This window comes from Dermacentor silvarum, chromosome 4 (genome assembly GCF_013339745.2).
Source record: "Dermacentor silvarum isolate Dsil-2018 chromosome 4, BIME_Dsil_1.4, whole genome shotgun sequence".
Lineage (NCBI taxonomy): Eukaryota > Metazoa > Arthropoda > Arachnida > Ixodida > Ixodidae > Dermacentor > Dermacentor silvarum.
The window spans coordinates 171,082,691-171,107,599 of record NC_051157.2 but is presented as its reverse complement, the minus strand read 5'-3'; the positions used below and the strand labels follow the sequence as shown (position 1 = coordinate 171,107,599).

At 47.1% G+C, this 24,909-nt stretch overlaps 1 protein-coding gene and 1 long non-coding RNA gene across 6 annotated transcripts in view; one reads left to right on the top strand and one right to left on the bottom strand.

The window, feature by feature from the left end:
• LOC119450772 (long-chain-fatty-acid--CoA ligase) overlaps positions 1-24,909 on the top strand; it is a 288,333-nt gene that overhangs the window by 248,135 nt on the left and 15,289 nt on the right. For 3 of the 5 annotated variants that reach the window (XM_049666211.1, XM_037714276.2, XM_049666210.1), the window contains one exon: positions 9,195-9,473. The exons of the other annotated variants lie outside the window; for them this stretch is intronic. In XM_049666211.1, the coding sequence (XP_049522168.1) occupies positions 9,195-9,473 (279 nt within the window). The remainder of the gene's footprint in view (positions 1-9,194; positions 9,474-24,909) is intronic. 5 annotated transcript variants of the gene reach the window in all.
• LOC125944844 (uncharacterized) overlaps positions 1-24,909 on the bottom strand; it is a 216,943-nt gene that overhangs the window by 190,978 nt on the left and 1,056 nt on the right. The gene's annotated exons all lie outside the window — the stretch shown is intronic.

The following is a 24,909-nucleotide window of genomic DNA, read 5'->3' as shown; positions in this document are numbered from 1 at the left end:
CTTTGGGCCTGGCGGCTGCCTCTGCCCACTCGGTAACTCAGACTTGCGTTTCCTGGTCGGAGCTGAGCAGTGTGGCCTCACACTGCTGAGGGGTAGTGGTTTGCGATCCCTGGAAATTATCAGGTTGCTGCGTCTGAGGGCTGCCCCAGATGATGTGGTAGAGATTTGCGTTCCTTAGCAGAGTTTACAACAACTGGAGTATACTGAGAACTAAATGCGCGATAGAATAAATATGGTTGTGAAGGCATTCGTTTGGAGTTGCCTCCAAACGATTTTCTGTCTCTTCGTAAGCGTTTTGTGCGCAGGGGAAGAGACTAATATGGCTAGACAGTAATTTTGTGTTGTATACTGATATGTTACATGCGCTTGCGCGCCGACAGCCCCTAGCTATCGGCTCCGGTCCCCGGTTCGCCTGTGGCCTTTGGCTCGGAGGGAGACTGCTCGAACCTGCTTTTGGGCGGCCTGGTTACCGGGAAGCAACTCGTGGGCCGGAGCCCAGATGTTTTGGGTGGTGCGGTGGTTACGATTGCGTTCGAGGATGGATTTCGCGGTAGGGGATATTCGACCCTGTGCGAAATTTCGGACTGCAGATTTGTAGTCGCTTATTATTATGGTATTGGTGGTGGGAACCATAGCCAATGCTGTGGCCGCTTCTTCCGCCACCTCTGAATTAGCCGTTTTTATCGAACTTTCCATCCCGAGTCGTCCTTCGCGATTCACTACTGCCAGTGAGAAGGCCGGTTGGTTTGGTATTTCCGCCGCATGCACGTCCGTTACGGCCTTATTTGCTTGAAACTTCTTGTGGAGTGTTTTGGTCCTATCTTCTCTTGTGTCTGTGTGGTGGATATGTCGCATGTTGCGAGCTATGGGCGTGATCTTAAAGTGTTAACGCTGTTCCAAGTGAATGTCTACTTTGGGGTTGATTGTCGGTGTGTATGTGATCCCCGTTTCTAGTAGCGTGAAACGGTCCGCTAATGTCTTTGAGAGCCTTTCGTATTGAGCCGTAAGGTGTGCTTTTGTCATCTCGTCTAGGGTGTTCTGTACATCTAGGGCGAATAGCTTGGCCGTTCATATACGCGTTGGGAGTCCTGCGGCCATTTTGTATACATTTCGCAGTAAAGTTTCGAATCTAACATTATCTGCCGATGTTAGGCGAAGGTATGGTAGGGTGTAGGTAACCCTGCTGAGCACAAATGTCTGAACCGATTGGTATAGGTGCACTTCATTCATGCCCGCATGTTTATTGCTGATTCTCATAATCACTCGCATTGTTTGTGCCACAGCACTCTCCAGTTTGCCTAATGTTTCCGAGTTTCTGTCTGTGTTTTCAATAAGCAGGCCCAGTTTTCTAAGCTGGGTTGGGGTGGCCGCCTGCCCTCACAATAATTTTGCTTTGGTGATTCTGTGCGTTGCTCTTTCTTCTTCTGTTAGGAGTTTTACGTGTCGAAACCAGTTCTGATTATGGGGCACACGCTTAGTGGAGGGCTCTGGAATAATTCTGACCACCTGGGGTTCTGTAACGTGCACTACAACGCATACCTCAAAGACCGCGTAGCACAATCAGCTCCGAGTTTTGTGGAGAGCACGCTAGTCCGCTTTGTGCGGACATAGTCCTATACTGTCGGTACTACTGTTCGTAAAGTTTCCTCTATGTGCGCGTCATTGCCCTTGTCAACCCGAAGAGTAATGTCTTCCGCGTTATTACTGTGTTTGAGATCTGGTATGTGAGATAGCTTCCATGGCAAGTTTGCCATCACTATGTCAGAAAGAAACGGCGAGATCACCTATTCTTGGGGTGTACCTTGGCTGCCAAGCCGAATTGTGTCCGACTTTAGGCCCCCTAGGAGTAGGTTAGCCGTTCCGTTGCTGAAGGCAGTCTTCTAAGTAGTTGTACGTTTTAGCTCCCATCCCGAGTTGTTGCAGAGCCTCGAGTATCGCGACGTGCGATGTGTTGTCGAACGCTTTAGTTAGGTCTAAAGCCAGTACGGCTTTTGTGCTTGCCGGTGATATTTGCTTCAGTATGTCATGCTTTATTCTCAGCATCGCATCCTGGGTGGACAGCTTGGGCGGGAAGCTTGCAGGAGTGGGGGGTAGTAAATTCGTCTCCTCAGCAAAGTTACCAAGCCTGTTCAGCATAGCGTGCTCCATGAGTTTGCCGAGACAGGACTTAAGGGATATCGGGCGGAGATTTCATAATGATAAGGTCTTCCCGGGTTAGGGTATGAAAGGTACTTTTGCATGTTTCCACGAGCTTGGGAGCTCACCCTTGTCCCAGAACTCGTTCATGTACTCCGTGAGGGCAGCAACAGATTAGTCGTCTAAGTTTCGAAGGTTCTTGTGCGTTAAGTTATGCTCCCCCAGAACCGACTTATTTTATGGCTGCCGGACAGCTGCCCATACTTCTGCCTCCAAGATAGCCGCATTGTGAGTGTCATTCACCATCTTCTCGTACCCTGCGTGGGAACGGGATTGGTGTGCTCCAAACTATTTGGTCTGGAGGGCTTTGATGAGTTCTTCGTTCGTCCCTCTCTATGCGGATTTGCATGCGTTGGGCTCTAGTAAGTACCGAAGGAGGTGCCAGGTGCGGTCCAGACCAAGTTGGCCCTGCATGCCATCGCCTGGTACCAGTGTTGTGAAGTTATTTTCCTTGCGTACTTCTCTATTTGTTTGTCCAGCTTAACTACTTTTAGCCTTAGCTTCATATTAAACCGTTTGCGCCAGCGGTTTTGCATGCTCGAGCGCATGTGCCAGAGGTGAAGAGGGTGGATGTACTCCTCCTCGAGACTAGCAGTCTCCGGCATTTCCTCAGTGACGGCCGCAACGTCCTCTAGCAGGGGCGTGGCCCACGCTTTTAGAAAGTATATGTGGGTGGGCGGATGCTCAGCCCTCAGCTCATGGCGTTTCTCCCAGTTGGTCAGGGAGGTTTTATCCTAATCCTTTTGGCAGGGCCCGTCTGTAATCTCGAGAGTACAATAAAAATTGGCGCTCCCCGGATTGGGCCCTAAATTGCTCAGTGTACTTGCGGTACGTTGCGAGTGAACGTTAGGTCCGGTTAGGTGTCTAGGTAAACATTCGTGTCCACCCGGGTTGTGTGATTGTGGTCCGTGATCAAGGTGGAGCGTCATTGCTGCGTCTGGTCCCACAAGTCGGAACTCTTTGGTGTGGATCTTCTGTCGCCCCATTCTATGTGAGCGCCATTTAATCGAAGAATTACGAAACTTCTCTCTTGTACTAGCTGTAGGATTTTTCAAGAGCTTGCCGAATCTATGTGCCCTGCAACTCGGTGGGCTATATATGTTCAGTATGAACAGGCTATGTCCCCGTCTCTTTGGCGATATCTGCCCAATAAGTACGTGTTCCATCCCTAAGTCCTCGTCAAAGCTGTACTGTAATTCTGGTAAATTTCTACGGACAAGGATTGCGATGTTCGGTTTGTTTCCTACGCTGGTGGCTGTGCATTGTTTGTAACCCGATAAGGCTGCGCATCCTTTTGTTTCCTGAAGGGCTATCCCGTCTGGAGGATCGCGGCTGCCAACAAATTGCAGGAGGTTCCCCCTTTTTTTTTTTGGCGGTACGCCCTGCAATTCCATTGCCTGATAGCATGGCAAAAGCCATAATGTGCTTGTGAAGATGACTGAAGGGGCGATGTACCGCTGAACGGTGCGCCGAACTTCTTATCGAACTCCTTTTCTGAATTGCCGTTTTGGGACAATTCTTGAGCTTTTCGTTCTTGTGTATCCCATTACTTTATGTAATGGGAGACAGCTGTTCCCTTGAAGAAGACAATAATGCTGACGTGTTCCCCAGTCGCCGTGCATAGAGGACCAGTCGGTAGTTTTGCTCCAAGCTGCGCTTGAACCCTTCCTGCGTGTCATATTGTGGGACGCCGCGTACGCTACCTTTGTCAGTGTTGTTGGGTGACATACCATACGGACGCACGTGGTATTGCGTTTCACCGAGTGAGATATCCGCGATGCCGTCAAGTGTTGCGGCTCTTGCCTCATATGGGGTGATGGCCAAGATAGTCTTTTGTGAGTAGTTAAGCTGAACCGTGTCCGTTGCTGATTTCTCTTCCGACATCTTGAGGGCCTTGCGGACGCTGTCCGAGATCCGCGCCGTGCACCACGATCGTAGGTTGAGGCCGTCGCGCGGGCGAATTATTATCTTCTGGTCATCCGGTAGTGGCGGCGATGGTGGCGTGCATTTGCTAGGGAGGCAAGGAGCGTCCTTAAATGCTGTGCTTTTCGGCGTAAAACCTGGCGCGTCCTGGTCTCCCTTTACCGCTGCCGTGTTGCGAGTCTAATGTTCTTTCGTTTTCTTCGGGGTCTTGTGTGCCTGGATCCATCCGGGCAGCACGAATTCTTGCGGGGGAACGTCTTCTCCCTACACCGTTACCTCCATTATGAACGCTTGCGTTGAGAGTCTGTCGCGCAGCCAGCTGCGGTCACGTGGTCACGGGGCAGGAGCCCCGCCTGCGTTTTAGGGTTAGCGCGGCGGTGCGTTAGCCCGTTGGTATTTTGCTCTTGGAAACAAAAAGACTTGCCGATATTGCTGGTACTTCGTAGTCCTAGTGGCTTTAGGTGTTCGGAGAGTCCACTTACGTCATTCTAACAGGGAAATTGTAGCCGCTGCAATTGAGAGTAGACGGAGCCAATGTGAAGCGTGTCAGCTCACGTGCCAGACGCTGGTGTTCCCAAGTTCCGTCGATTTTTCATCTTCGTAAGCAAAACTGTAGGCCGATCCCGGTGATCGTGCAGAAAGCGCCCAAGCGCAATTGCACATAACCCTGTGGACACCGGGTGGTGGGCTCCGGGACCTATAACGCGCCCTTGAACTACCCTTGTCACACCTTGGAGCCAAAGACGGCCCACGTACAAGGGTAAGAACAGATTTTATTCAAATGTTTATAATACAAGAAAAGGGAACAGAAAGTTGACAGTTGACAAGAAGAAAGAATGAAATAAAGAAAAAACATGGAAAAACATGGAAAATACTGTTTTTTCGTCATACCAGCGCCACGGAAAACGTGGCGCTGGTATGACTCTTGTGCTGCGGAAGTCAGGTAGCTGACGCCCAACCTCTTGAACAACTTCAGGTAGAACCGGGAGCAGATCTGCCGCTTTATGAAGCCGCTGGCCGGGTCCCAGTTCACCGATGTTAACTGCTTGCACTATGACGCTCTGACAACGCTGTGCCACATGTAGACGTACGGGCTCGTACGTGGTGAATGGCGTGGCATGCCTCCGTGAAAGCCTGCGGGCGATTGTCGAAAGGACAACAGACATCAATGATAACTGCTCCCTCGCCAAGTGCCAGGACGATGCCAGGTCAAACGTTGGTGTCTCTGATTGCCCGGTTGCCGTAGATGATGGTAAACCGACCCCGGCATGGCGTACGTAGATGCGGCACGATGTGGTTGTGTGGAGCCGTGTACTGCACACTCTGCAGCATACAGTGACACAGGGCGCGTAGCAGGGTCTCCCTGGCAAAAACGCACACCCTGCATCGCAGATCGCGTTCTCCCGTCACCCACATGCAGGCTCCGTTGAGTGGAAGGAGATGTATCGCGACCTTGTCCATGAACGGCCAGTCCGCCTGCCGGGTAAAAGAACGGAGTGCATGAAATGCGAACTGGCGGGATCAGCGGCTAAGCACTGAAGGACCTTGCCCTGGTGGCGTTTGTCATGAACGGCTGTATCGCTGGAGGCAGATTGTATGGCCTGGAGTGTAAGGAAGACCTGCTTGTGGCGTTTAGGGTCGAGAGTGTGATCACCGCAGGTGATCCGAACTCCGTTCGGGTGCAGCTTCCAGAGTACATCCAGGCGGCGTGAAGCCTTCCGTGCCTCCGTCCATATCTAGCGAAGTTGCGAGGCAGACGCCCTGAAATCCCCCTCGGTAGACCCACTGAGGTAGTCATGAGAGGACGCAGAGCAACGTCGAGCCAGTGCCAATCGTCCTAGGCGAGGTTGCCGCATCGCAGCTTGAAATTGAGTGCCGGGAACGCGAACGTCAGGACAGTGATCGGATCTTAGCCCAAAAGAGTGACCTTTATCTGCCATGTCTACATTCGCACCACTTTCTCTTTGTCGGCGTTCGAAGCTCTTGCGTATCTAGATTCCTTTGCTTCCGCTCTCGCGTGGTGACGGTGCGCCGAAACGTCACGCGTGTCTAGTTTCCTTCGGCTCCTCGGGGCTGCGGTTAGCGGTTTCAGTCTCGTCTCTGTTCCTGCCGTCGCTCTTCGTCGGCGCGTTGCTCCTCGGGAGTCCGGACTCTGCACGATTATGATGGAATTACTATAATAATAACACAGATGATACGAGAATGTGTTTGCATATCTATCATCACAATAACCATTGATCAAGACAATAAATGTGTTCGTACCTTTGTTCAAAAGTCGGTGCTGCCTCTGTGTCGTGTGCTAAACAGCTTCGCTGGTCATCCACATTCACAGATTGAAATAGCTCATGATTTTTTATCCTATAAGAAAGTTTATGATTATACGGAATTACATGCACCAGACTTCCTTGATTTTCGGTTTTACCTCTTGAGTCGGGTGTTTTATCTTTTGAACTAACGATTCTGAAACTCCAGAAATTATAACTTACGGGTATCCTGCCTTTTACAACCACGTCACCTTGAAGCCGAATAACGGCAATTTATTACTATTCCTCTTTTGACAATCATAGAATGAGCGCTGCCAAAGCCCATCCTACACCTTGGAGCTTTACCGCCAACATTCGTGGGCGTCATTAAATAGCAATGCTATGTGTAGAAACTGTAGCTGGTTACTTTCCGGTGTTTCCGAAGTGAAGCCAAGTCCGGCACTGTTTGTATCAAAAACCTTAATAATGTCATTGACGTCTGTTATTGATGTCTTAGTGCAAATAAATCCAATTGTTAGTCAGTACTTGTGATGTAGCTTTGTGTTTCTTCTTGTCCTTTACTCAGTGGCGCTGCGCTTTTTATTCAAGTATTAACCGACTCGCTCACGTTATTTTACTACAGAACATTTGGTATTCGTGCAGCTACCGGCACCGTATCGGTGGTGTTCCAGCATAACCCTGTGTGACCCAGTTAAACCAGAGCGTATCCCAATGCGTCGCTGTGAGTGCCAATTTGGAACGCGCTTCCCGATACTACTTCAATATGAAACAGTGCACCAGAAAATTGTGGAACACGTTGGTTTTAAAAGCGAACTTTTCCCAGGTCGATCCAAAGGGAGCGCGAAGTCGCGGGCGAAAAGCGATTCAGAACCAATTGTCGCCGAAATCAGCAAAGGCAGTTATGGGAGCAGCGATTGAAGCGAGACTATGTGAGGTGAGAACAACTATTCAGAAAGAAAGCCCGTTTTAGAGCGCAGCACTCAGACGCCCGCTCCTGCGGCGAGCGTCGGCGGTGGCCCTCGGGGTAACCGAGCAAACGAGCAGAGCGAAGGGTGAAAGAGCGAACGCGGCTTGCGGATAAAAAACGGCGAGAGCGAAGAAAGCGCTAGGATGAAGGCGGAGAGGGAGGGTGCAGCGGAAGCATGAGGAGGGTAGCGGAGGAAGAGTGTAGCGAAAGGGTGAGGAGGAAAGCGGACTCCTGCTGTGACCAGGCATGCGGCGAGCGCTGAAACAAAGAGCTGGCGTGGGCTTCGGCTACAGTGCACATGCGCTACTACGCCTGCGCCGCCGCCGCTAGACAATGCGCTCCGCGCGGGCCACGCGTTCGCGTGTTAAGGCTTTTTTTCTGAACAATGAGTAACGCGACCGGTGGAAATGCTTCGTCTGCCGCTGCTGCTAAATGAGATGCCTAAACATACTGAGCGCCGCCACCGAGAGGACCCTGTGACTCAGAATGGAATTATTTCCCACAACACACCGCGAATTCAAAACACCTAAATTGCTGCGCTCGAATTTCGCAGCATGCTGAATTATCGTAATCGTCGGTGAACATTTTTCATTAACAGCCGCTAAGGTTTGATTTCATTCAAAAGAATGAAAATTCCGAAAGAATGTTATATATATGTGGCGACGAAAGCAAAGACAACTCTTCTACTTCATGATTAGCAATAAAGGCCCGCTTTTCAGTACCCGCACATAAAGAGGGCGTTCACGCCACTACCAAATGCAATACCATGCCGCTCAAAGAAGCCACGCTGACGCACGACAAGTTCATCTGCTAATAAACGCCCCCCCCCCCCCCTCATACACGTTGTGTTTGTTGGTTTGATTGTTCACGTTTGTCGAAATTGTGGTGGCTTGGTTTTGCGAAGTCTGCTTTAGCGTTCTTCAACCTGTTCAGTCAAAAGCAGTGAGTTACGACCGCCAGATACTTTGCTTACTTTAGCTGTCTTCGTGTGGCTGTGCTGGCCGACAGGCTTGGCGTCTGACTATGCGACCAGCACTCAACACTTAAAGCTTTCTTCGCCCTGCATTGAAATTATGTTCTGTGCATGGACGGATTTTCGACAGCTATACGGATGACATATGGCTGCATCGCTTTCCGCACTACGAGCTCGATACGTCCATCAAGTTCAATTGCGGGTCATTTGAATATACAACAACACTGGCAGGCCATCACAACGAAATTCGCACCTTTGACAACAATAATTTCACTTCTGCTTCGAACGGAAATGACGTCCTATCATTTTGTGTTCCGCCGAAACTGTTCCCTCGCCACACAGATTGCGGTAACCCCGATGAACCGCCAATGAGTCGCCATGTTTTGAACGTATACGAATTTCTATGAAAGCTTCGCTACAACCTTAGCTTCTCTTTGTAATCCTCGTCGGATTTGGTCACCGTGGCAGCTGCTGCCTGGCTGTTAACTTGCCCAATAGGCCAACCAATCGCAGCGGAGCACGCGCGTCGTGCTCTGGCTGTGCTAGATGGCGCCGAGTGTTCTCAAGAAGCGCGAAACAGGCGCTCCGCTGTAGTACAGGCCTCATATATAACTTGTTTTGACGGTTGCAATAGATTCGGTCGCAGTATTGATTCAAGGCTAACGCATTACCAACGACAGCCGTCCTGGGATGGGTTCTGCTGCAATTTTTTTCGTTTCTGTATTCTCATTCAATTTTTTATCCATAACATTTAGCCGTAGTTGCGTTACATTTTTACCTTTCTTTGTTTTTCTGTTTACCAGCACAAAGACTTCACTGCTATTTATAGACGCAATAAATTATAATTCGTTGATTGAATATCATTGTCCAGGCCACCGCTGCCGCATTCCTTCCGTTCCACCTGCAGTATCTGGTGGGAGAGATTCAGCGCACGGGCCAACGCATCAAAGGACTACGACGTGTGTGCACTGGCGGAAGCTCCCTGAGCAAGCCACAGTACGAAGCCGTTCGGGATGCCTTCGGTAATGAGCTAGAATGTTTGGCGAACACCTACGGCATGACGGAAGCATTGGGCCTGATGTGCTCGCCGTCCTGGAGGGGCGCCGTCGGCATCGATATCGGATTTCCCGCGCCGATGGCGCAGATAAAAGTGAGTGATCGGCATCGTGAGTCTCCTCCGTATAGTTATAATGCGATTAGGCTTCTTTGGATTTTCAAGACACTTTCCGGAGTGCCAGTGTGCAACATCTTTCAAGGTGCCCTTCAATTGCTGCGAGTGCACTCCACGGGTGCTTGTCCGATTGATAAAAGTGAGAAAGCACGCTCTTCTACCTGACAGTGAATGAAAGGTTTAGTCCTGAGTCATTCAGTGCTGGTGGGAAAATAGTGGGTGTGGTTGAGAGGCTGCGTTTAGTGAAGGTTTGTTTGTGGTGTCAGTTGTCTATGGTGGTGCTGTGTCGCATGCTTGTACTAATGGAATTACCATTCATAGCATATCCCCCCCTCCTCAACATCCCCTACAGATTGTAAATATACGTGACATAGCAATATGACGTGTCACTAGATTGCCTGAAGGCTAATCGCATTAACGTCGACCGTCATTGTGAGGTGCGTTCTCCCGAAATTATTTTCTTTTGGAGATCTCGACATTCATGAAGACATCGCTCAAGATTGCATGCAGCGCATCTGCTACAGCATGGTGGCACTAGATGGTAACGAACTGAAACAAATGTGTTGCAACACTTGGCAATGAATTAGAACGTTACCCAAATTTTGCAGATTACGTATTGAGTAAACTTATTCACATATATTGCAAGCTCAACGAAATACCCACAATGTGTCAACGTCATATACACCCGTCTTGCTTGCGCGTTTGTATTATCTTGGAGGCCACGCTTAAAATACATCCCTCCACATTGGGTTTGCACCTAAGAAAAGTTTAATGTATAGGCGCCACTCAAGCCTTTCGCACGTACCACGTAATAGGTGACGCAAAAATTAAAGGCTCCATTCGATAATGTTAAATGATGCTCGTCCTTGCCACACCCATTGAATGAACTTGTAATTATTACATTCGTCATTCGCACACCATTGATCGGAAAGTATGTTCCTGCATTACAAAGAATATTACAGAACTTTAAAAACTATTAAAGAAAAACAAGCTCCTGCCACATCCCAATTGAAAGCAATAACAGCCAAGCTGCTAGCTACTCGGCCTACTAAAATTGCAATTCTCGTTTCTAAAATGTCTTCCTGAGAAGGAAAAAGGGCGCACAACAAACTAGAGCACTGCAGGAGCTCGGGCTTACCCGAAAGCCTGGGCCTGGTAGGGCAGTTTCTTCACGGGCTGGGGCCGAGCTCGGGCACGGCATGTGCATTTTGACCCGGGCCCGGGCCGGGCTCGGGTTTTCTGACGCGGGCTCTGGCCGGGCTCGGACTTTCTGGTGGTGTGCATGTAACGTGCAGCGAGTTATCCTCGCAAGTCTCGACTCTGAAAAACATGTCTTTTTTGGTCTCGGGCCGGGTTCGGGCCAGTTTCGAGCCGGGCTCGGGCCGTGCTCCGGCCTAAGGTAAAGGGGTCGCGGGCCGGGCCGGGCGGGTAACGTTGATTATTTCCGGGCCCGGGCCGGGCCCGGGTCTCGCCATAAATCTTTTGGTCGAACTCGGACGGGCAGCCCAACGTAAAAACTGGCCCGGGCCGGGCTCGGGCTGAAAAAATCGGCCCGTGCAGTGCTCTACAACGAACCACTCGTGCCTACGCGAAAGAACCCAACCTAAATGGGATATAAAGCTCGGGTACTACTTGGGCAGCGTAGGAAAACTACATATCTTCTCCAGAAAATATTATGAAAAAATCTGATTTTGGTTGGTGCTTGGAAGTGCTAAAAATCTTCGTCATTGCAAATAGCGCCCGCCGGTAATGTTGATTATTTGCTATCAGGGCCAGTGCAATGTTAAAATTGCAATCTGTTTTGTCCAAAACCGCCATTATGTCCCTCAGTGGTAGGTTAAAATAGCTCGGCCAAGCCCGCGGTATGACGCATGGCCATAGGGGCTCCGCCCGAGCCATTCTGACCTATCACGGAGGGCTGATGGCGGATTTGGAATAAGAACTGATTGCAATAGTTTTACGCTATACCGGTACAGAATACCGATATTCGCCTAACAATCGACTGTGTATATTAAGTGCTGTACAGAAGAAAATTTATGACGTTTGCGGCTGAAAATCACAAAGTAAATAAAATTGTTCTCAATGGTGCAAGGAGCCCTTATCAAGGAGAGACAAAACCAAAAATGTTAATTGAAACAAAATTCCAATGGAAATAAAATAAACCTTTGCGCATATGACGAGAACATTATGAAGCATCCAGGTAGACATTGCACATTGATATATAGAAAGCGCTGGCACACGGAATGAATATAAAACTATAGTTCGGGGCCCGCTAAAACGTATGAAATATCCGTAATAATTGTGTAGAATGGGTACTAGGAAGAAATTGAATATTTTATAGCATACTGTGTGCAAAGTTTAAAATTAGGCATCAGGAATCCGATATTCAGCGCATAGATCTCACCTCGGTGTAGGTAACTTCAGCGAAAGTGGCGGAGCATACACCATGATAACAGAACTTGTCGCGGGAGAAATTCTTTTGAGGACGTAGCGTATCATGGTTGCATGATCTTTGGCGTAGTAGCGTGATAGTTTCATGGCGTTAAATTGAGGATCTTGCATAGTCACATGCCGGCAAATAGGTTTTTGTTTTTTAATGTGAATAATTCTGTCGCTAATTCACCGGTTTTCTTGTGTTTCTTTGGTCGTGGGTAGTGGCTTCGGCGCCATAGCCAGTTCGGTTTTGAGCAGGTGTTTCCCCGTAAATGAGATACGTTCTCTGCTCTCGTATACGCCAGATACCTTATCTAGTTTACCATTAGGTATGTAACGCCAAATGAAAATTCTAAAGCAAAGCACTCTTTGAATCATTATAGGAACATTGCGGTAGTTAAGTAGTTCGGTGCCCGACGTACCTCGTTGGGGCATGTTCTTCTTCTTCTTATTCAAAAAAAATAGGTACAACCCATCGCAAGATGACATTGGATGGTAAAGCGTTCAGCATTGAATCAATATACACTAGAACCTCGTTATAACGAAGTTGAAGTTATAACGAGTTGAACATATGCCCAATGGGGTGCATAACTGTAAACATGGAAATAAGATGGCTTACGGCCCGCTGAAATGCTACACGGGCATGCATGCGATGAAAATTGAAGAAAACTACAAAAGAATCTCCGGCGTGTGCAACACGTCACTTCGTAGCATCTGGCGCGACAGCCTTTAGATGGCTGCCTTATTTTCCATTGTGACGGTCTTTCTCTCCCGCTTTCCACTTGGCTCGTCGCGGTCGAGCAGTACTTGGCACACAACACAGCACTCCGCTGTGTGATCACGGAGGCAAGCGAACTTCGCCGCGCCAGTTTGGTTTGGCCGGTAAGCAGGTGCGCAGTAGAAGTGAATGCACTGAGCTTTCGCACCGCCGCGTGTAGCCGCGCAGGAGAAGTGCAATAGTGACCGCTTGTGCCACTTGAGCGCAACTATGCGCCGTGAGGAGAAAGTCCAGTGTTTCTCGATGGTGCAGAACCGGCATAAAAACAGATATACCAGCGAACATTAGGAGACACCTATATATCCCTCCGTTGCCCAAACACATGGATCCTTCGCACAACGAAGAACGAAGAAAAGAAAGAGCCAAAGCATTAGGAAGAAGGTTTGAAAATTCTAAATATGTGCTCTATGTAGACGCAGCCGACTACGAAAATCAAGATGCCATGGCAGTTGCAGTAGTCAATAATCAAGGACATGCAGTTGCGTCAGGCAGAGTCCTAACAACAACGCCACAGGTAGGAGAAGAGGTCGCCATTGCACTAGCAATGACATCTCCCAAATATAAAATTCTAATAAGTGATTCCAAGACCGCCATATTAAATTACGCTAAAGGACGCATCTCGCCAAAGGCGCAAAAAATCCTCCAGGCTGGTTTCCACGGAGACCGAGTTAGGCGAATACAACTCATCTGGGCACCAGCCCACTCTGGCCTGCCAGGCAAAGTGAATGCGCATGACGCGGCTCGAGGTTTCGCAGACCGAGACGACGTCACCAACACCAACACGGACGCATTCGCAATCCGCCGGTCGGGCAGAGATAGGCTGGTTTCCTTTAGAGAAATTATTGATCATTACAGACTAGCCAGGGCTAGATATCCGGCAGCACATTGCTCATTAAGCAAGTGGCAATCGGTGGCTTGGCGGCTAATACAAAACAACACATTCCCCAACCCCATTGCCTTCAGTCACTATCACCCACACGTATACACAGACATATGTAAGCATTGTAACAACCGAGCAGATCTTCAACACATAATCTGGGCATGCCCAAAGAAACAATATCATAACAATAAGTGTTCAAAACCACAGCAACCAAGTTTAATAATAAGAAATGAGGAGCAATGGGACACCGTGCTGCTCAGGTCGGACCCGGATGTTCAAGCAAGAGTAGTCCAAATGGCTGAAGACGCCGCCGCGGCTCAGGGGCTGCCGGCCGCCGTCTAAAGGGGGGATGGGGGAGGTTTCTAGTCATTACCTCCTCCTCTAACCACATTTTGGGCAAAAAAAGTTATTTCTTCTCTCTCTCTCTCTCTCTCGATGTTGCATTCAAGGCGGTGACGCGGCAGTTTTGAACAGCCGCGGCGAACGAGTGCGGAAAGCGATGTTCACTCGCAGCGGTTGGGTATTTTTTGTTTCGGAGACGAATCTAGTTCTTTATATGCCTCGGCAGGACAATTTCACTTCGTTAAACAGAGTTTTAAGTACGCGGATCTCTATGGAGATTTGGAGGGGAATTTAACATACTTCGCTAAATCCACAATGTCGTTATATCCCGTTTTGTTGTAGACATCTTCGAGTGTAGCGACAAAAACGTATTGCCACCATCGAAACGAGTTATGTGTCAGGTGTGTACTAGAAACCTGGCCAGAAAGCTCGTCAGCCTTCCGGAAATATGTAGCTCCCGCAAAGCTTCCATGGAATATTTCTTTTTGAATGCATTGTTATTGGTGCACTACTCTGGCCGCAGGAGTGCGTATACATCAGCGTTTTGTTTCATGGGCTTCCTTTAGAACTGGCGTGTTGCATTGTTTACGAAGAAGCTTTCGCTCGGGCATATCTCCGATGCCGTCCACTCAAATACATGCAAAGCACAGGAATGCTTTTATGAGAAAAACTCTGAATCTATTTGAATGAAATTTATTGCATTTAAAAGAGAAAGTTACATTGCAGTGACTGCAACAAACCGAATATTGATTTAGGACCTGGAATATTTCTCAAGAATTGCAGAAAATGGCTAACTTTGAAAAACACGATAAGACACGCGAAGTTTAAAAATCCGCAACTCAGCACGAAAAACAAATATTCAACTTAAACAAACTGCATTCATTGGAGCATCAAAGGCAGACAAACTTGGTGCATGAACTCACGACTTAAGTGAATTTGTTTCAGTGTATCGAAGTGTTTTGCAAATGCAACATTCACAAATTTGTGGTATATTTGAGGGTGGCGTATGATGTATTATTGTTCAGTGGATTATAAGAATTTCCATCTAAAAGAACGCTAAGGAAGGAAGCAAGCAAGTGGAAAGACGCTGGCGTCAACAAAGTATTTGTGCGCACTTGCTTCCTTCGTTAGTGTTTTCTTCGCTGGAAATTCTTATAATGCACTTAACTCAGAATCAACTAGCCCAAGGTACAGCTATAAACGTATCATTGTTGCTCTCATGAGATGTACTGTCATGTGCAGTTTACGGAAGCACGATATCGTTTTCAGTTGTTGAGGCAAAGAGTTGTATACTACAAGTATTGTTTTTTGAAAGTTCCACGTTCTTGTATGCTTTGCAAAAAAAAAAGCATACAGCCTAAATAAAAAATCGCTTTCTGAAATCACTGCATTTTAACTTTTCCTTCTAAATTCAACATAGCTAATCAAATTTCATGCAGTGGTTGCTCAGAAAATGACTGCCGATTTCGTAAGCCTTTAGAAAAGTTCCCTCAAGATAAAGCTTCCCCTTAAGTTTGATTTACAATAACATGTTTGCAACGACCATAAAAGGAGGAAGACCGACTTAGTGAACGAGAAGAAAGAAGGACAGGACAGAGAAGAAGACGGAGTATCAACAAAGGTTGCCTTATTCCATCCAAATCTTGGCCAATCTCCCGCAGTGGGTGCGCGCCATCAGATAAGGACTACCATACCATACCATACGGCCGTTAGTGATGGCAGAATACACGGAACATTACATTTTGTCGCAGTAGCAGTTTTCGACTCTGTGGATGTTGTTCACGATGGCCCGATGAAGACGGCCACCTATTCGCCAAGACATGCCAGAAAGACGGAGACCTTGCCATGGACACTCAAGAACAGGTCAACACACCGTACTTCTGACGTTCCTGGCTCACAAGGCTAACATAACCCTTGAAGAAATAGGCTCCAAAGGTTCAGTCAGAGTTGATCTGCAGGCGACCGAGTTTGAACAATGGGTCCACAGGTCAAGTAGCCACGACGCAATGACAACCAAGGAGCAAGGAGTTAGCCTAATTCTGCGAAACCTTTTTGCGTACGCAGGAATAGCAAATGCAACCAAATGTACAGCTGTTGAGGGTTTTAACGTCAGCATTCAAGTCCCCAAGGCAAGCAGTGCGAGAAGTTGTTACTGATTTTTGTTTTACGATACGCAATCGAGACTGTCGGTCTTGCTTCAGTTTTAACGACCATAGTCGTTATTGGGCTACCTAAACGCCAACAACTTAGTTTGTCTGTTTGTCGCTCGATTCAACCGCCCGGCCAATACCAACTAAGCTACTAGCACTGGTAGCACGGTGTCATGCACGTCAACATTATTCAGCGCAAAGGAAACCTCAGGCCTATTTGAGGCAAAATATATGTACATATGGTCCACATATGTACACCAGCGAACAAGAGTATACGGACCAGGGGCTGCGCGAAAAAAGCCGTTTTTTTTCAATTGCCTGCGAATGAAACTTGAAATTGAGGACAACAATCCAAACTTGGCATTGCGAACTTTCCAGTGCACTCGTCAATTTCAGTTTATGCGTGAAAATGACTAAGAAATTCAGTTTTTTTCGGCGATTCTGTGGTCCGTATACTTTTACTCACGGGTGTACATATGTATTCTAATGGTCCACCGCTTATCCATCCTATGCATTACATGGGCAGGTGTAGGGTAGCAAACCGGACGTGCGTCTGGTTGACCTCCCTGCCTTTCCTTTCTTCTTTTTCCTCCTCCTCATGGGCAGGTCATGTAATGCGCAGGATGGATAACTGGTGGACTATTATAGTTACAGAATGGGTACCAAGAGAAGGGAAGCGCAGTCGAAGACCGCAGAAAACTACGGTGGGGTGATAAAGTAGTTAGGAAAATTGCAGGCGCAAGTTGGAATCAGCTAGCGCAAGACGGGTAATTGGAGATCACACTGAGAGGCCTTCGTCCTGCAGTGGACATAAATATAGGCTGATGATGATATGTGCATAACCGTGATCCGCAGCCTAATTTAATTAAGAATACACGTAGGACGGTTTTTTACGTTAGTAAATGAAAAATCAACGCGTTAGAAACGCTGTCGACGAGACGCTACGCGTTAAAAAGAAGCTGACTGAAGCCGCGGCTCTGTAGCCGGCTTTAAGCAAACAGTAATAATAGGTCCCGCGAGATGGCGCGAGAGCAGGGCCAACGCGGAAAATTTGAATTGAATTCAGCAAAAGCTCCATTGCATCCATTATGGGAGGAGTGAGAGGGGAGGGGAAGAGCGTGAGGGGTGGGAGAGAAGAGAGGGAGGTACGTATCAGGGGCGGCAGAAGAGTATCGTCTTTCGACGTCAATTGCAGCGAAGCAAGTAGATATGCGGCCATTTTTTTTAATACGCATGCTCGCAAAATAAGTTCAATGATGACTGTCATCGCCTCAATAATATGCGTCGTTTTCTTACGGTAAACGCTAGAACGTGGTTAGATTTCAACATACCAAACCATGCATCGGAGCCATGGGTCGAATGGAAAAACTTTCTCCTTTGTGCATTTGACCTGAATTCTGTTGAAGGCTGGGTCAAGGCAGTTTTTATCAAGCATCAAGAAGGAACAGCTGTCGACTACTACTTTGAAAAACGACGACTCTTGCAACTTGCCGACTCAAACCAATATGTATCATGGATAGTCTCGCTAATAATTCATGGGATGACGAAAAATTCTCAAGGGGAAGTTATTCCTTGACCACCCGCGACGTTAGGGCAACTATTGCATTCTCCAGCAATGTGTTCTCACCCTACAACCAGACAAGTAACACCGATGGCCGATACTCTGCCACAATCTTAACGTGTGACCAGGGGTGCTCTCGCTACAATGCTTCTTGGGGCGACACCCCAGTCCAAGAATCTACCTTCAAAGGGAAACACCCGCAAAACGACAGGGACAATCAGACCACTGTAGTCTACGCGGCAGCGCCGAAAAAAAACTGTTCATTTGGCAAAGTCATCCGAAAGTTTCTTCTATGCCTAAATGACCGTCAACGGAAGGCCAACTGAAATCTTAGTTGAAATCGGGGCGTCGGTCAGCATTGTCATCCCCCGACTGATTACTCCGGAAGAGACATTCATCGGCAAGGTTGTTAACGCGCGCAGCTAGGATAGAAGTTCTCGAATACTTGACCGATGGGCTAGGGTATGCGTGGGATTCCAAGTCACGAAGATGGAGGCCCTTATTGTACAGGGTGCCGCATACAGTTTTCTCTTGGTTCGTCCTAACATGAAGAGGATGAGAATAAATATTTCGTGGCGCGACGATGTAGAAGTGGAGCACTCTGTTGAAACAATACATACAGCTGCTGGAGTGTAAGCAAAGCTAGTAACTCCAAATAAAGAGGTTTCGAACGAGTATCCAGAACAAATATGCGTCGGACAGTATCCACCAGCGGCCAGGGTTTCAAAGGTACCTTTCAAGCTATGTGGCACCCTACCGTTGTCCGGAAGAAACCATAGGGAATGTCCCACGAAAAGTAGAAATAACTGAACCAAGAATTGCAATGGTTGCTCGACGCTTGGATGATTCGGCCCTCTACATCTTCGTTTGCGTCGCCGATTACTATAGTGGCAAAAGACGACGGAACATTTAGATTGTGAACTGACTACAGGTTTTGAACCGTCAGACATCTTTATTTCCCTACCCTACGCCAAGAATCAATGACAGAATCGATGAAACAGGCGGCTGTTCCTGGTTTTGCCGCACCAATCTTTGCAAGGGATACTGAAGAGTTCTACTCAAGGTATACTTCAAGCACTCAACAGCTTTTGTCACTCCTTTCAATGTCTTCGAATATAACAGGTTACCGTTTGAGTGGAAGAATTCTGGAGTATGGTTCCAACGAATGATAACAACGTGCTTTATGATTTCACGGGTAACTTTAGCAACGTCTAAGTGGATGACATCATTGTTTACTAGACAACACGTGACCACCAGTGCTCACACTTGTCCAAGGTGTTAAATGCACTAAGTGAAGCCGGACTGAAGATCAACATGAAGAAAAGCGAATTCTAAAAGCTGTGGTTTTCTTGGGGAGCTTCTTCGATGGACTTACAAAGAGCACAAACGAAGAGTCTGTTAAACGCATATCTCAGTGCAAAACCATGTGACGTACACTCGGTCCGCGTGTTCTTGGGCCTGACAGGACATTTCAGAGCGTTTATCAAGGACTACGCGTTAAAGAAGAGGTCCGTTATATTGCTAACGCAATAGAATATTCAATTTGTGTGGACACAGGAGTGTGAGAAAACATATCAGAAATTCGCGAGAATAATATTATCTTACCCAGTAGGCACTATTTCAGATGTCACAAAGCCGTTTCATCTAAACACTGACGCACCACATTACGGGACATGCGCGGTACTATACCAAAGGGGAGAAGAGGGGCGAGAACGAGCCCGCCAAAGGACAACTTAAAACCATTGGTTAATATTCACATGCATTCAGCAAGGCACAGATCAACTACCCGACTACCCGCCCTGGTTGCTATGCGGCACGAGGTCGCCGGATCGAATCCCAGCCACGGCGGCCACATTTTGCTGGTTGCGAAATGTGAAGAGGTTCGTGTACATAGATTTAGGTGCACGTTAAAGAACACCAGGTGGTCTGAATTATTCCGGAGTCCCCCACTATGGCGTGCCTCATAATCAGTTCGTCGTTTTGGCACGTAAAACTTTTTAAATCAGCTACCCGACTAATGAAAAAGAGGCTCTAGCTGTATTCATGGTACTTAGGCACTTCAGAACGTACCTTGAAGGAAGACACTTCAGATTATTCACTGACAATCAAGCCTTGACCTATACACTAAGCCTTTCTGAACCGAAACGGAGACTGGCCAGGTGGGTCAGTGAAATACAGCAGTTCGCGTTCAACGTAGCTCACAGGCCATGAGAGAAGGTGCCGGATGCCGACGCAATGTCAAGGCTACTGATAACCCTGAATACCGAGAGGTTTGTGAACCAACATCTTTTTGATGCACCGAAGATATGGCTTTCAAGAATGGTAGACTGCACATTCCTAACACGCATGGTCGCAAGAACCTTGCAGCTTTACCACTGACTCCTCAGATTATGGTGGCCGCAACGGTTTCTGGAGAACATACTGAAAAATCAAGCTAACCTTATTCTGGAGCAATGAGCAGGATATTTCGATATAACTGTCAGGAATGACAACAGAACTACACAAGCACTTCTATTGGCCATCGACGAATGCACGAGAATAGTTGCATGTAGGGTAGGAAAATAAGATGCCAACAGCGTCATATCGCAACTCATTCGTGAAATGTTAAAAAAATGGCAGAGTGATTCTGGCTGACAATGGCCCTGCTTTCAGAAGCAAGCGCTTGAAACAATGGACTGAACAACGAAATATACTACTTCTTTTTGCTGCACCCTATCATCCGGAAGCCAGCGGGCTGGCCGAGAGAGCGATATGAGATATCAGGCTGTTTATCACACTCAATCCGGAATTCTGAGGTGGTTCTTGGTGTGCCCTTGAAGCGGCTGCTAATCATCATAACCACTCTCATGCAACTACTTTGGGATGCATTCTATATTTCGCTTAACATGGCAAATTGATCTGGCTTCCAGCTGATCACCTACTTGGCCTTACAAACGTGTTAGCCCTCCAAGAACGCGAGAAATCGGTAGGAGCGTACGAGAAATATAAGGCCGCCATGAAGCGTAACTACGACCGTGCTCACTCCACAAATGTACCTGACATAAAAGCAGATTTTATTCTGGCTCGAAGAGGCTGGTAAGGCTCAACATCTCTTTTCACGGGTCCTTATAGAGTGCTGAAGAGAGCCAGCCAATTTGATACAGTGAACCACATAATGCGACTGAGATGGCATCGATCGGCGACGTGGTGCATTATCAACCCAGGAGGGTTGGCGATCAAGGTGAGAGAGGGGGGGGGGGGCTGTGTAACGACCATAAAAGGTGGAAGGCCGACTTTGTGAATGAGAAGGACAGGGCAGACAAGAAGACGAAGGGTAATACTCTATGACTGTTAGTGATAGCAGAATTTGGCGTCTTTCTGTCCAATCGCTTCCTTTCTCAGTGTTTTTTTTTCTTCCTGGCAATTTTTATAATGCACTTGGCGCAGAAGCCACTAGCCCAACTTACAACTCCAAAGGTATCATTGTTGCCCTCTTTAAATGTACTATTATGCGCCATTTACGGAATTGCGATATCGTTTTCAGTTGCTGAGGCACATAGTTGTTTACTGCAAGTATTGTTTTTGGAAGTTTAACGTTTGTGTAAACTTTGTGAAATACGCAGACAGCCTAAATAAAATTCGCTGTCTGAAATAACTGTATTTTAACTTTTTCTCCTAATTGCAACATACCTCATCAAATCTAGTACAGTGGTTAATAAGGAAAACGGATTGCCGATTTCATATGCCTTTAGAAAGGAGCCCTCCAGCTAAAGCTAATCTTAAGTTCGATTTACAATTACATATTTTTTGGTAGATATGTTTATAAAGCTTCTAGGCAAAGCGGAGGAAAGAAAGGAAGGTAGAGATAATAATCAGAAGAGCGTCTCGTTGGTTAAAAATCACTGAATGCTTGGTTACGGAATTCTATACCCTCTTAGATTAAATAATTTAGAACAGGGTATTGCAATGTGCACCAGAATATTGGAACATGCTATGCTGCAAGGTGTCTTACAGATGTCCTGTTCTTTTATATTTATTCTTAATATACGGCTGAACTATTATCAAGATATAACTGGACAATCTGAAAAACACAACAGCCAGTATGCGGCATATCATCATCAGCCAATATTTATGTCCACTGCAGGACGAAGGCCTCTCCCTGCGATCTCCAATTACCCCTGTCTTGTGCTAGTTGATTCAAACTTGCGCTGGCCAATTTCCTAACTTAATCACCCCACCTAGTTTTCTGCCGTGATCGACTCCACGTCCCTTCTTTTGGTACCCGTTCTGTGTGCCAGTATGAAACGCGAATTTATTTGAGTAAAGCGAAGCTACCGTCCCAGGTAGGTGAGTCTTCACGAATAATGACATAGGAAGACCAACTTCATCAAGTGCTCAGTCACGTTTCCCTAACCCCCACTATGTCAGCATCATGTTCGAGTTCTCCATCCTACGCATTACATGGCCTGCCCAGCTCTATTTTATCCTCTTAATGTCGCTATCTGAAATTACTGCATATTCACTTTTTCCTCTAAATTCAACATAACTGATCAAATTTGGAACAGTGGTTGCACAGGAAAACGATTGCCGATTTCATATGCTTTTATGAAGGAGCCCTCCAGTTAAACCTACCCTTATGTTCGATTTACAATAATACATTTGTTGGTAGATATGTGGATCAGAGAGCAAAGAGGGACAGCCGATATTCTAGTGCGACATATAGAACCCAGCAAAGCTTCCGGGATAAATAAGTGCGTGTGCAAGTACGAAACGCGAATTTTGTTGAGTAAAGTGAAGCTACCATCCCAGGTAGGTGAGTCTTCACGAATAATGACATAGGAAGACCAACTTCATCAAATGATCAGCCCCGTTTCCGTAACCCCCCCTATATCAGCATCATGTTCGAGTAGAAAACTTTCCAGAGCCTCTATTTTGTTCGAAACGCTGCTCCCATCAACATTCAAAATGGTTAGGGCGTGAGTTTCACGTGTTGACGAGCTTGGCGTGTTTGCGGTCTAAAGTGGTGCCTCGTTCCTTTAATGAAAAATGACATTGTCGTTCTTTTCTTCGTCCCAACTGAAGGCTCGATCGTTAATGAACAATGTATCGAATGGTAGCGATACCTTCTCGTTCTTCTCGCTGTTTTCTTTGGTTCTATTCCACAGCTTCCTTCTAATGTCTCTGATTCTTGGGGAGAAATATTCTCCGATTAAAAAGTTGGTGTTTATGAGTTTGCAGCCTTTATTCAGTATGGTTGGTTTCTGCCTGAAATCTAGCAACTTGAAAATTACTGGCCTATTCTTGATTTGTTCTGCTGTTCCTAGACGATGTATGCCTTCGTTAGAAACCGGGTTTGAGCTGAGAGTGGTATTCAACAGCAGTTTTGTTCACTGTTGGCTCTAGAGTTTCACACACCTGTCCATCAATTTCGGGCAGGCAATAAAGAATTGAATCGCCTACTCCAATTTTCTAGGTCGTCGAATATACCTTTTAAGCTTTCATATGCGGGCTTCATGTTGACGATTTCTTGTGGTCAAAAGCAAACCTTGTCTTCGAGTCTAGTTAAATCTAGTTTTTAACTATATCAACCAGCCGCTTTTCCTTGACGAGTTAAATATCCGCGGCAATTTGCTTTAAGGAACTTGCGATTTGGTCCTTGGCAAGTCCTCGATTCGCGTCGATGTCTGCATCCGCGAGCAGTATATTTGCAAGAGCAATTTGACACGACATATGCCACTTAGGCACGACAGCAAGAAAAGGTCGCCCGACCGCATGCATTTTCTGTATTCTTTCCTCACCTGCGCAAGGAAGACGAACGGACTGTTATTCATGAAGTGCCGCCGTGCCTAAGAAGCATCGAGTGCGTTGATCGTCTTTTGTAGGCGAGCGATGGATTGGTGCTGGGTGCTGATCATGCACCGACTGAACCATGTGGGATAACGGTAAATGACGACGCAGCAGCTCCGATGATGTACAGGACGCAATCACTGGCACATCTTAGTACGTCACGCTGGCAACCTGCACATTGATGCTCTCCTCGAAGCGCAGAGTGCTTCCATTGATAGCGGGAAGCTGTCCGACGAAAACTGCACAAGGAAGACGAACTGATTGTTACACGATCGCATGCCTGAAGTGCTACTGTGCCCAGATAAAAAAAATTCAGAGCCCTTCCGCTGTCGAGAAAATGGGGGTAAGCGAAGCTTGGTGGCACGGCGAAACTGTGGCAGGCGTTGCCGCTTAGTTTGCCCTAAACTCAGGGTCGGTAACTCTTCGCTGACGTTTGGCATCAACTTCGCGCTCCCCCAACTCGTGATCAGCGGCTCTTCGCTCACGTTTCGCCAGGGCTTCGGAAGCTCTCACGCTAGAATCGGACGACAAGCTTTGCTTACCCCCATTTTCTGTACAGGGGAAGGGCTGGTGGTTTTGTCCTTTTGGGTCCCATGTGTGACAAGAATAGTTCAAGGACGCGTTACGCGTCCCCGAGCCCATAGCGGTATGTGCTATTACGCTTGGACCCTTTCTGCACTGTCACCAGAATCGGCCAACATTTAAGCGTGACACCACTACCACCACCGCCGCCGAAACTTGTGAGCCTATACAACTTCGCCTAAAAAGCCGGCAGATCCCACTGCCTGTGGTATGAGACAACCACGCATGCCTCTGTCAGGTGCGATTGCTGTATCGACTAGGCATAAATAAACACCTTCTTGCCTTCTGGTTCATGTCAACAAAATCAACTTATCTTTTAAGTAATACGCATATCAATGCTATATCCTTCCAAACCTATTTGTTACTGGATTCGCTATTCCTATGGCACTTAGCCGCCCCAGATTTTCTCTGATGTACTTTGCTTCATATATAAATGTCCGTAATTGTTTTTATGAATGAAGTATCTTTTCTTGTTGTGTATGCAAAGCCAGTTCCCTAGACATAGCCTGAGGGAATTTAGGTGTTAATAGTGTGGAATACTTGTCATAAAAGAACATAACTATTGGGAAATAAAAGGCAGTACGCAAACCAGACAAATGTTAAAAAATACTTTCTGCCTCTAGAATTCTCCATGCGACATTGTTACTGGGAAAGTATCTGTAGGCAAGCAGGCAGATAAGAACGAATTTAAGATAATGGATGGATGAGACTTCCGACAGGATGTTTAGTAGGGTCCTAACAACTGCAATATAAAATACAAAGTATGGGGTTTACGTACGAAAACCACGATCTGATTATGAGGCACGCTGTAGTGGGGGACTCCGGAATAATTTGCACCACCTGGGATTGTTTAACGTGCACCT